At 53.2% G+C, this 12,319-nt stretch overlaps 1 protein-coding gene across 1 annotated transcript; it reads right to left on the minus strand.

The window, feature by feature from the left end:
• Positions 1-2,836: 2,836 nt before the first annotated feature.
• Positions 2,837-3,890, minus strand: LOC306951470 (G-protein coupled receptor 12-like; the record flags this gene model as incomplete). The annotated part of the gene is given in 2 exon segments (XM_079541973.1): positions 2,837-3,766; positions 3,768-3,890. Coding segments are annotated over 2 exon segments (1,053 nt in total).
• Positions 3,891-12,319: the final 8,429 nt, after the last annotated feature.

Raw genomic sequence — 12,319 nt, forward strand, 5'->3', positions numbered from 1 at the left:
ATAGAGATACAGTGCAATAACAGCATTGATTTGTTTTCACTCGCTCATAAAGTGCATCGTAGGGGCTTGGTTTTACCATGACCGAATGGTAACTGGACATTTTCCTTTGAGATCACCTTTCTCGGTCAAGCTAAAAGGCTAATGAGAACAATTACATCAGAATGATCGGCTGTTCTGATTGCTCTGGAATGTCCTCTTTCCTGGGGAAGCAGGTATGATGAGAGAGGGAGGAAGAGGGAAGGAGCAACCTTGGTTTGGACAGTTATGCTTGACATCAAGCAGAACTTATAAAGGCAACTACCATCGTCCTCAGCCTTCACAGCATCCTGTCCTATGCAGTTTCATGACAACATTTTTCTGTTCATCTCAGGACCATTTTCTGTATCGCAGTCATTGTGCCCTACACTGATAGGTTGGCCAATGGGCAAATCCATTGGTGGGCTCAGAGCTGGAGTCTACTTGTTCGCATCCCTCAAAGGCGAGGGCAGAAGAGTTCTGGTGTGGGTCATCTCTACTGGAACCTGCTTTATCTGCAATGCTCAGCATTGCAAAAGCTCCCAACAGGGGTGGGAAAACTCCATTCTGGGGGTGGCAGGAACAGGAGAAGGGCAGCTGTTGGGTGATGCTGCAAAAACCAACGGCACTTTTAACAGAAATGGTACAAGTGGTAGAGATGGAGCTGTGAGCACGACCACCTCACCCCAAAAAAGAGCCGAGCACGAAAGAGAGGAGTTGCAAGGAGATCCCATGTGCATCAAACAGTTATTCCTCTTAATTTTAAGTAGTGTGATTAGTTGTTAACAATTATGTGAACACCTGATGCTGGTCAATACACGTCAATACAAATGATTATCAAGATCAACGCCCCTCCAGCCCCCCCATATCTGATGTTTCTACAAGAAAGAGGTACTTCTTCACCTACTGAGAACAGGAATGATTTCTTATTACGCAAAGTTCACAATGAACAAATTGGACCGAAACCTTAGGAACTTCTGCTGGCCACTGAAAGAACCTGGCCAAAAAGAGACCCAACCTGCTGGCTACTTCTCACCAATCTTCCATTGGAAAAGACCAATGTTCTGCTTGCTTCTGCTGCTGTCAATCCCAGCTAGGTCCCACAAAGCCCAGAAACAGTGCGAGTCTAAGTGAGGCCCTGGCCATGCATCCTCCAGCAGAAGCTCTTTGCAAATATTTGCAGAGGTGCAATGGCAGGGACGGGGGTCTGGAGGACACGCACTGACCTCTGCCAGCCGAAGCCTTTGTGCTCTGCAAAGCCCGTGGCAACTCCTCTGAAAAGCACAAGAATTACACCAGTGGCTTCTATGACCATCAGCATTTCTGGGGATTTGTGGCACTACTGGAGGGGCTTTGGCTGTGTGTTCAGTGCCAGCACGCTGAAAGCAGTGGCCAGTCCCCTGCTGCGTTGCTTGCAGCTTTGTGCTCACCATCCCCTGTCACCACTGATGCGTGCAGGAAATCCAAGAAAATGCCATTTCTGTCACACCGAGGTGTACCCAGAGCCAGTAAGTCAGGGCTACATTTCATTCAAAGTACAAAACAAGCGATGGGTCGCCCAGAGACACCAACACTGCCCTCTGGGTCCGGCTGTATAAAAACATCCCAAAAGTGTTCACGATGCTTCAAAAATGGCCGAACCTGACTGTGCCGGGAGGTGTGACACTGCAGGGACCCGGCTGCCGTCACAGCAACTGGGGGAGGGGACAATGAGCAGGGAAAGGTGTCCGCATGTATAGATGACTTCGATATATCTCTATATAAATATATATATTCACTTCTCTGTGTACGCTCATTCAACGTTGTGCCGACTGCCCGTTGCCAGAGGTTTTGAAAAAAGGAAATGAAGAACGGAGATCGGCCACTTTCAAAAGGCAGCAAACGAGCTCAAGCGTCCGCAGCTTTCCCCACCCCGCACCCCCGCAGCTTTCGCGCACGCGGCCCTGAGAACGGAGCCCCACGCACAGCCCCGGGGCTCCGCACTCAGCGGAGCGGCGCGGATCCGTGGCGGCGGCGGAGCGGTGCGCCGTGCCCCCCCCGGCCCGAAGCTGCCGAGGGACGCCCGGTCACGGCTCCGCGCCGCCGCCGCGCGATGCGGCATTGCGTGCGGGCGCCGCAGCGCCGTCGGGAGCGGCCGGAGCTGTGCGGAGGCGGTGCGGGCCGCCCTGCGGGGTCTCAGACAGCCCGGATCCCTTCGGGGTGCGATACTCCCCGTGTACGGGAAAAAGGCAGCCCCTCCCTACAGCCCACCTTTTTATGGGGCGGGGGGGGGGGGGAAGGAGTGGACGATTCCCCAGTCAGCACCCCTATGAAACGAACGGCCGTTCCCTAAAGTTCTTTTGTCCCACCCCGCCCAATCTGCCCCACTCCCCCGGCTCCCTGTGCTTCTCCGGAGTCGCCCCCGTTATTGCATAGCAGAGCATCACCTGACCGTGGGCCCCCGCCCCGAGACCCCGTACTCGGGGTCAGCCTCCCTTACACCGGGATGGGACAATCGCAGTGCCCGACCTCCCGTCCTTTCCTTCTCCCACTCCCCTTCCCCCCCCCCCCTTTTTTTTTTTTTTTGGCGTTTTGTGTTTTTAAATAAAAAATAAAATGTGTACGAAAATAACATTTCTAAGGAAACCATCGGCATTCCTTTCTCTCTCTTCTCCTCCCCCCAAGTCCCCCCACCCCCTTATTTTTTCTATTTTTTTCCCTATTTTCCCCTTTGCCCATTGGCTCTCCCGGGGCGGGGGGATCCTCCAGGTGGGAAACGCGGACGGCGGAGGGGAGAGGAGCGCGGGAAGATGGACGAGGAAGAGGAGAGAGGAGGAGGCTCTCACACGTCGCTGGATGTCCGCGGGCGGGAGGAGAGCGCGGGGCCGCAACCGCAGCACGCCAACCAAAGCGACTTCTGGATGTCGGGGTTGCGGAAGGCGTAGATGATGGGGTTGATGAGGGAGTTGCAGGCGGCGGGCAGCGCCAGGGAGTACGTGTACACGGCGGGGTAGCTGGAGTCGGCCACCAGCGAGTAGATGGCGAAGGGGATCCAGCAGAGAGCGAAGGTGCCGAGGATGAGGGACAGCGTGGAGAGCCCTTTGCGGGTGGAGGTGGCCTGTGCCGTGGCGATGAACTGGTGCTGCACGGCGATCTGCTGCGCGTGCCGGAAGGCGATCTTGCAGATCTGCAGGTAGAGCTGCATCATGAGGGCGAAGAGCAGCAGGAAGGTGACGGCCAGCACGGCCGCGTTGTCCTTGGTGACGGGCCGCAGCACGCTGCAGGCGCTCTGGTCCCGCAGGCAATGCCAGCCCAGAGGAGGCAGCAGCCCCACGCCCAGGCACAGCAGCCACATCAGCAGCACCGCGCCGCACGTGAAGCCCAGCGTGCGCTCGCTGTGGTACGTCAGCGCGTTGTACAGCGACAGGTAGCGGTCCACCGTGATGGCCAGCAGGCTGCACACCGAAGCCGAGAAGGCGGCCAGCAGCAGCCCCGCCGCCCCCAGCTCCGCCGCCTCGCTGGGCGGCCGCAGCAGGTAGCGCACGGCGAAGTTGCCCACCAGCCCCAGTCCGGCCAGCAGGTCGGCCAGCGCCAGGCTGCCGATCAGCACGAAGCTGGGCGCCCGCAGGCTGGGCGTGTAGAACAGCACCGCCAGCACCAGCGCGTTCTCGCCGGCCACCGCCGTCCCCGTGGCGCACAGAGCGATGTCCCAAGGGCTGACCGCTGCCGCCGGGCCTCCGCCGCCCGGGGCCGCCGTGCCCGCGGGGCCCCCCCCCCTCCTCCGCCGCCGCCGAGGGCCGGGCGCTGGGGGCCGAGGCGTTGCCGAGAGCCGGGAGCCGCTGCTGCTGGGACTGCGGCTGCCAGGGCTCTCCCATGGCGGCGGGGCCGTGCAGCATCGCTGGGGAGAGAGCGAGAGGGGAGCGCTGAGCGAGCGGTGCGGGACGGGGCGCAGAACCGAACCCTTCCCCCTCCCCCTTCGCCGCAGCCCCTCGGCCCCGCACCCGCCGCCGCCCCGCAGCCCCCCCGCGGCACGGCCACCTTCTGCCGCCCGTTCCGAGCACAGAACCGCCCCTGCCCCCCCCCGCTCCCCGCAGCCCTCGGGTCGTTATTTTCGGTCGCCCCCGCGGGGATGCGGCGTGGCAACGCGGGGTACGGCCGCCCCAACTTTTCCCTCTCCTCCCCGCACTGCCGCAGGGCGATGCCCGCTGCTCCCCCCTCCCCCCCGCCCGCGCCCCCCGCCCGTACCTCTCTCCGTGCCCGGGGAGCGGCCGCTCGCCCCCGTTTTCAGGTTTTCCCCTCCCGGTGCCCGCAGCCCGCGGTGCTACGCCTCATTCCTCGGCGAACGTCGCCAATAGCGGCGGTGGCGGCTCGCTGGCATCCACCGGCACTTAATATTCCTGCCCCATTGGATCTGCTGATAAATCTCAACTCTGACGTCAAAGTCTTCACTTATATTCATGATCCAGCGCTGTGAATCAGAGCCGCTGTGCTCGGAATAACAACGAGGCCGGGCCGCTCCGCAGAGCACGCGGCGCGGGGGCTCCGCATCCGCCCCCCCCTCCCCGACCCCCTCCCCCGGCACAAGGTCGGGGCCGCCGCCGCCGTTTGTGCCGCCGGAGCTTTTGGGGTGGGGGCTGAGCCGGCGCGGTGCGGTCCGTGCCCTCCCGTAGGGACAGAAATCCCAAAGGCACCGCGGTTGTTCCGGCTCCGTCATTCACAAAGGGATGCGGATCTCCCGAACGCGGACTCCGCTCTCCCGCATGCGGGGGAGTCTCGGAGGCCTCTGCCCCCCAGCCAAGCACTCCGTGCCGGTTTCGTAAAGCCCCCGGCCCGCAAACTCAGCTGCAGACCGGACCGGATCCGCGGGGTGCGGGGCGAGGCCGGGGCTGGGGGACTCCGCGGGGAGCACGCGGTGCGGGTCTGGTGAGGGCCGGGTGGGGGGCCTCGAGCAGCCCCGCAGCGGGCAGGAATCTCACCCCAAACCCCGCAGCGCTCGGACGCGGCCTCCTGGTCCCTCTGTCAGCTCCTCCTGCACTCTCACCTGCAGAGATCACCCCGTGCAGGTGGGTCTCTGGGCAGGCACCAGCCCCGCGGTGTCCTTCGGGTCCTGAGCCAGCCCGAAGCTTCCCTGGGGGCACATCAAGTGCGTGGTTCTACTTGGGGACATAGCCTGTGTGTGGCCCTATCCGGGGACACCCCGCATGCACGGTGTCACATCCCACACGTGGTCCTGCTTAGGAGCGCATCACATGTGCAGCCCTACCTGGGGTTGCAGCCCTTGTGGCCCTACATGGGGATGCATCGCATACATGGTCCTATGTGGGGACACATCCTGTGCTTACGTACATGGTCCTATCTGGGGACGCCAGCTGTGCTCCCAAGGGAGGATGCAGCCACCCCAGCCATAGGAGGGCACGATCCATCTGGCGGCACCGCTGGGATCCCAGCCATGCAGCCTTTGTGTCCCACGGGCGTTTGCTGTCCCCCGCAGCAGATGAGTTCCCATTGGCAGCACTGCAGAAGGCTCCTCACCCTATAGTGCTGTCAGTCCCAGGAGATGGGAAAACCCCTCTGCCTTTGGGATGGTGCTTGGTGGCCACCTGCAGCCCCCAGAGCGCTCTGCCTGTGGTACATGCACAGGGACAGCCATGCACAAGGGGCAAAACTGTTTTCCTAGGAAAAAAAGGCTTTTGCACGATTTTCCCCCTCCTCTTGTGCTGTGCCATCCCATCAGCAACTGCTGCAACTTCACCACGGTGCACCAAGTGATAGGGAGCTCTGGGGCCGTGCAGGGAGAGAGGCAAACCATTAAGGAAATTAATAGTGATAACTGATGATTAGCACCAACCCAACAAGTGCATGCAGCACAGCAGTGAGGGAGGATTTCTGAGTTTTTAAGGGGTCTCCTATGAGCAGAAGGGCTCTGCTCACCAATGCAGGATGCGGGGATCCCAACCAAATGTGGACCCCCCCAAACCCTGTGGTATTCTTTTGGGGCCAGGCTATAATTAGCAGCAGTTCTCCAGGAGCTGTCGCTCACCGTCACACTGCGTTTTCTTTTCTTAGGAATATGACTAACCTGTGAATGATTAAACGCGCTTGGGGAAAGGGGGGGGGGGGGGAGCGAATACGAAGAGAAAAGAAAGCTTTCACGATGCTCTGTGCAGCCTCAGAGAGCAGGAGGAGCTCAGGCACCCACAGCGCTGCCTATGAGGATGCTCAGAGCAGGTGCTGGGGGCACTGGGCACTGCTGGACCTCCCCTGGGGCAGCGTTCCTTTGAGCACAGCGGGGTCCTTCAGGCCCACCCCTCCTCCCTCTGGCTCCCAGAGCCGCCTCACTCTAACTGCTGCCCTTTAAGGGGAACACGTGGCTGCCGGGAGCCCAAAGTTGGATCCTGCTGCTGGAGATGGACTATTTCAAGGAGCTTTGATGCTTTGTTGGAAGTATTTTTAGTCGGGGAAAAAAAAAAGGTAGTGCAGTTCACAGCTCTTGCAGGAATTCTCCTGTCCCCTGTTCAGCTGCTTGGAGCACGGTTTGGGCTGCAGAGAGACAGCACCCAGCAAGGCACTGCCCAGGTCCAGCACCTGGCCACATCCAGTCGGGGGCAAATGGGAATTCCCCAAGCTGAGAGTGATGTGGAGCTCTGCTTCCTGCTGTGTATGGAATCAAAACACTCAAAGAGTCTAAATTACATTTATATTCCCTTTCATTCCATCCATGACAAGCCGTCCATCCCCGGAGGTGTCCAAGAAATGTGGATATGTGGCACTGAGAGACATGGCTGGTGGGCACATGGGCAGGGCTCGGCAGTTGGACTTAATGACCTAAGAGGTCATTTCCAACCTTAACAGCTCTATGAACCCCACACACCCACAGTGTAGGGATGGGGTTTCTGCTCTGCTCCCGCTGCTCGCTTCTCGCAAGCCCTTCACTCCCTCCTGCTCCACACACACTCCATGGTCAGGGTGGGACCGTGTGAATCGGTGTCATCGTGTGCCCCAGTGCCAGTAGCAGTTGGAGCTTCTTCTGCTGTGAACTGGAGAGACCACAAAGAAGTTTGAAGGACTAAGCTGGATTTTTTCCAAACTTGTACTCTTTTTGCTTGGAGAAATATTGTGACTCAAAATCTGAAATGAGCAGTTCAACATCAAAAAGAGAAGGGGAGTGGGGAGTGTTGCCAAGAATAACACCTCCCTGCCACCCCCATAGCTTTGCTGAGGAGGTGGTGAGGAGGAGCTGAGGGTTCACTGGTGCGAAGCCGTAAGCAATGGGGCCTGGAGGAGCAGGGTAGCAGAGCAGCATTTGAGCAATGGCACATTTCACCTTGGGATTTTAATTCCAAGAGCACAGCTCTGTGCTGAGCTGCTCTGACACAGCTGTTCCCTGGTGCAGAACTTCCAGAGGTGGCTTTCCTGTGCATCCCATCCCATCCCATCCCATCCCATCCCATCCCATCCCATCCCATCCCATCCCATCCCATCCCATCCCATCCCATCCCATGTTCCCAGGCTGCAGGATGCTCAGCACAACGCAGCCCCTGCTCTCTACTTTCCAGAGCTGCTGGCTCCTCGCCTTGTTGCAGTACATGCAAGCTGCTTTATGCTGAAGGAAACAAATGCACTAATAGTGTAGTAATTAGGACACTTAATTACTGATAAAGTTACTCAGCTCCTACTGAAGACTGCTTGCTACTTGCCTTTGTGTCAGAGAGAAGCAATGTCTCCAGCCGTGACCTTGCTCTCATCCTGGCCACGCTCTGGTGCTCAGGAGCACCACGAGGTCTGCGCTGGCTGCAGGCTGAAGTCCAGGAGCTCGTCCTTCCCCTGCAGGCCCTGAAGCCTTGGGAATCCCTAAGGAACACCAACAGGGACTGAGCTCATACACAAATCTTGGTGCAATCCATGCCCCTGCTGCCTACAGCTGGATTCACGTGGAGAGGACACTTCTCAGTGGTGTGGCATCAACAGACTCTGCCCTCAATTAATTTGGGCCAATGTATCTGGAGTAATACCTGTTGGGATCTGATATTTTAAGGCTTTGACTAATCTTGGTACAGACAAAAGGAGACATCGGCCAAGTGGGACCTACAGTGCAGTCTGTCCCTGCACCAGCACTGAGGTGACACCAACCACCAGCACAGCATGGGGCACCCAGGAGGTCCATCACCTCACTGGGGTGCAGAGATGGCTTCCTGTAATGCAGAAAGAATTGCACTTGTGTGCCAGGGCAAGCAGGCACTGCTTGCAGGCTGCTGCCTGTTTGTGCAGGAGCTGAATGGCTGGTGCTGGAAGATAAACCTACTGCTGCTACAAACCCAACTCACACAGCTGCTGGCAGTGCAATGCTCACCTGAGACTGGGGCCGTTTGCATCTGCTTTGACACAAGAGCAGTTCCACGTGTGACAGACCTCAAGCACATCCCCTCCAAACACACAAAGACAACTTGGTTAAAGCCAACAGCCAGATGGCAGAAAGGACAGAATTGTCTCCCTCTGCGAAGTGTGTTCTTTTCTTCAGAAGAAAAATAGAGGATTTAAGTGTTATTCCCTCCAACACCGCTTCACTGTTAATGTTTTGTACTCTGATTTATCACTTGTAGGCATCTGACCTCCTTTTGGGCCGGACTCTGAGCCATCTGATCGAGTTGTACACATCCCTGTTCACTGCAGAGGAGTCAGAGTGATGGCCTTTAAAAGTCCCTTTCAACCCAAACGATTCTATGATTCGGCCTCTGCTTTCAGGACAGGCAATGCAGGCTGCCTGCAGCGAGGCCTGATGGCACCGGGGGGAGGGATGCAGGAAGGTTAATGAGTGCAACAACAGCAAACGCTAGCAGGACTCTACATATTGCAAATTAATTACGTTTCAGGGGATTATTTCCTTTTGATGAATGCTGAGGACTACAATGGGAAGGTTTTATTTGTCTCGGGGCTTTTGTTAGTCTATTTTCTTTCTTGTACCAATCAAATACGATTTGTTTTAAACATATCCTAAACAGAGCTGGCATGGTGACTTCAAAAGCTCCTGCCGGTAACTCGAACATGCCAAGCACAAGCACCAATTCACAGACAGTCTCTGCTCCTGAAGTCTTTAGGGCAGAACCTCTCCCCAAGCACACAGCTGGATATGCTGACCTGGAAGCAGAACAGCAAAGCCAGGCACAATTTGTTCTGCTGCTGCTTATCAGTGGTGGCAACAGGCATGGGATGGTTCTGCCTGCACTGCAAGGCTATGTTCTGGGGGAAGTCTGCAGCCAGAGGACAAACCCAACTATTCATCAGTGATGGGCAAGAACCAGCGCTCCAATATCAATCCTGCCTTTACTGCTCAGAGCTAAACTCACATCACTCTCAGGTTTTGGCTGGCTATCCTCAAATAAAACCAGTTCTGGGCAAAGCTTTCTCAAGTCACTGGAAATCAAGCTCACATTCACAAGAGTAAAAAAAATAGCCCTGTTTATTTATTTCTAATGTGTGACCCAGCAGGACAAGGACCAGACAGAATCCTGAAATGTGCTTTTGCTGAGCACTGTCACTTTCAAATCTTACCTGCCTCTACTGAACTCTCAGTGCCACAAATTCCCACTCAAAGCAGCAACCTTTAATCAAGTTTTCCCCACGTAGAAGTGAATGACACAGAAAGACCTGTCCTGCAATGAACCGGAGCAGCTCTGAGCATGCAGTACTATTTTTGCTTTGAAAATGTCTTTGCTGCAAATACTATCTGACTGATCTGGAACAAAGTCTTATGGAGTCCAATAGCAAGGGATGGAGGACAGAGAAAGAAAAGGGAAATCAGAGGGAAAGGCAACGGCAGAGTTACTACAGGTGATGAAAAACACAGTAGGAAATAGCAGCAGGATGGCTGTTGGGAGGCGGCTCTGGGTAACCTCTCTTTGGTTTACCAGCACAGCAGTTGTAACCTAAAATGCTGAATTATTCCTTTCTCTTACCTGAAATTGCTTCCACAGAGGTTTCATGCATGAAAACACAGCGGCCAGGATAAGCCAGCCTGCCAGCAGAGAGAGAAGCTAAGGAGAGAGTGACTAAGCAATTACTTTTGTTTCTGCCTTGGGTTGCAATTCAAGGAAAAGCATTGGTGTCATGTGTGTTTGATCATACATGACCTTTATTGGAGACAGGTGGGGTCATTTATTATACAGAAGTAACATCACACTGTTCTCTTCCAATTTAATTCCTTTTAGTTTCCTTATAAATCTGTAGCAAAAGTGCACTTTTAACAGCTTTTAATCTATAGTATATATCTTTCAATATTATCTCTCGATCAAGTATTTGTAAAAATGTACCACCAGATATACAAAATACATGTCTAGTGTACTACACTGATTTTTGTATTTACTGTTTAGATTACTTTAAACTCAGTGCTGTTTTTGTTTTTTTTACTGTTTTTTGCAAGACTTACTGATGACAGGCTTCTGGTAGTGCCACCAGGAGAGGACTCACAGCTCGTGTGAGAAGAAGGGGAGAGCACTCTTAGCCAGGAACAATTTTCACACAACAGGACAAGATGATAAGGAGGTTCATTGTTACTGAACATGTACTCCATACAGTAAAAATAATTTAAAAGATGTCCACACTTATCCTCTGAAGAAGGAGATGTGCCATGAGAATGGAACCTGTACTCAGCTGGAATACAACGGTTACGAGTAATTTGCACTCGGAAGGGAAATTAACAATTAATGGTATGATTCTGGTCACAGTAAGGGAAACAAAAACATGCACCCGACACAAGACAGTGTTTGTGAGATGCTGTTTTCCTGAGGACAAGATTTTGGTACATATCTCAGATCCTGTACAAACCACACAATTGCATAAGTTACACGTCCTCAGGAACAACAGCAGTGGAACACACGATGAGCGGCGGTGCAGGGAACGGCCACACGGACAACAGCTCCTGTGTCATCTACCAAGATGAAGAAACACCCATTTCCACTGGTAGTTCAGAGCCAGCTGCAATAAGCTTTGGCACAGTAACAGGACTTTTGAAAAATAAAACTACTTCTCATTTTCAGATATTTCTTACAAACTCTCATAAGTCTTTTCTTTCTTGTTATCCTTGAGATTATAGTATATATACACATGTCATGAATAATTACTTAATTTCAGTCTTCAGAAGACTAACAATTTCCCCTGTTAAGCAAGGCCTATAGAGGTAAGACAATCAGAAGCTTTTTTTTGAGGGGGATTGGGGGTGGGTTATGATTCCCAGCTTGGTACAAACCTTACCAACAGATGAGGAGCACTTAGCAAGGTAATGTCTGGGTTGGTTGGTTTGTTCTCCTTCTTACACGTTCATTGTCTTGAAGACTAAGAACAACTGGATTAGTTTAGTAAATAATGTTTCCCTTGGTTAACCCTTCCCAATTAGCACTATTTCAGAGTATTAGCATAGATTCAAAATGCTAGTTGCATCAGTTTACTACGTATTGAATGAAATGTTGAACAGATCCCTGTTTCAAAAAGAGGGCACTTTTGGTTTATGCAGTAATTCCAAGAAATGCTTTCTACAGCAACTGGTCACCAGACATTCTTCAAAATGTAACTGATTTGCTGCTCCCCTAAATGTGCAGCAATGTGGATCTGAGTCAAAAGATCTGCTTAGAAACAAAAACCAACATTGGGCTGAATGTGGATAATGTCCATGCCTTCAAAGAAGAAACAGAACGGTAAAAATAAAAATAAAATAAAAAAAAAAAGCAGTGGTGTTAGTGTTACCTAAAACCAAGATAATGCATGATGGGAATTTACACTGCTGCAGTCAGTTTGTCTGTTTGCTCTTTTTTTTTTTAAATTACAAACTTGACATTTCCAATATGTCTTAGCTTTGTTCTGCTTCTCAAGTCTGAGTCACCAAAAATATCCAGCAACCAGCTGCTGTGCATATCCTAAAATATGCCTTCAGCTGACACTGAATATTGAAATCATTCTGCTAAAATACAGAAAAATGACGATGATAGAAACCAAGGTGTAGCCTCGGGCCAATGTTAAATGGTAAAAATTCTACAGTGCTACTTTTAAAACTCTTCTTCAGTCCACGAACAAATAAGCAGCCAGGTTTCAAGTAGAGGTAACACAGATTTTGGAAAATAGCACATAAAAAAAAGCCCAGAAAGAAAACTGGAGCAAAAGCTCTTGTTATGGCAGTCAGCACTAATCCTCCGAGAAACAGCAGAGAGAAACCTCTGTTCATCCTGCTGGATCTGTCCTGGTCCTTCAGCAACAATGAGGAACTGCTTCTGCTGTCACAAACGTGTTCCATTTTGACATGTCTTGATCCCTTTTATTTATACACACATCTTTTGTT

The sequence above is a fragment of the Tetrao urogallus genome, assembly GCF_951394365.1.
Source record: "Tetrao urogallus genome assembly, chromosome: 13".
NCBI classification, from domain to species: Eukaryota; Metazoa; Chordata; class Aves; order Galliformes; family Phasianidae; genus Tetrao; species Tetrao urogallus.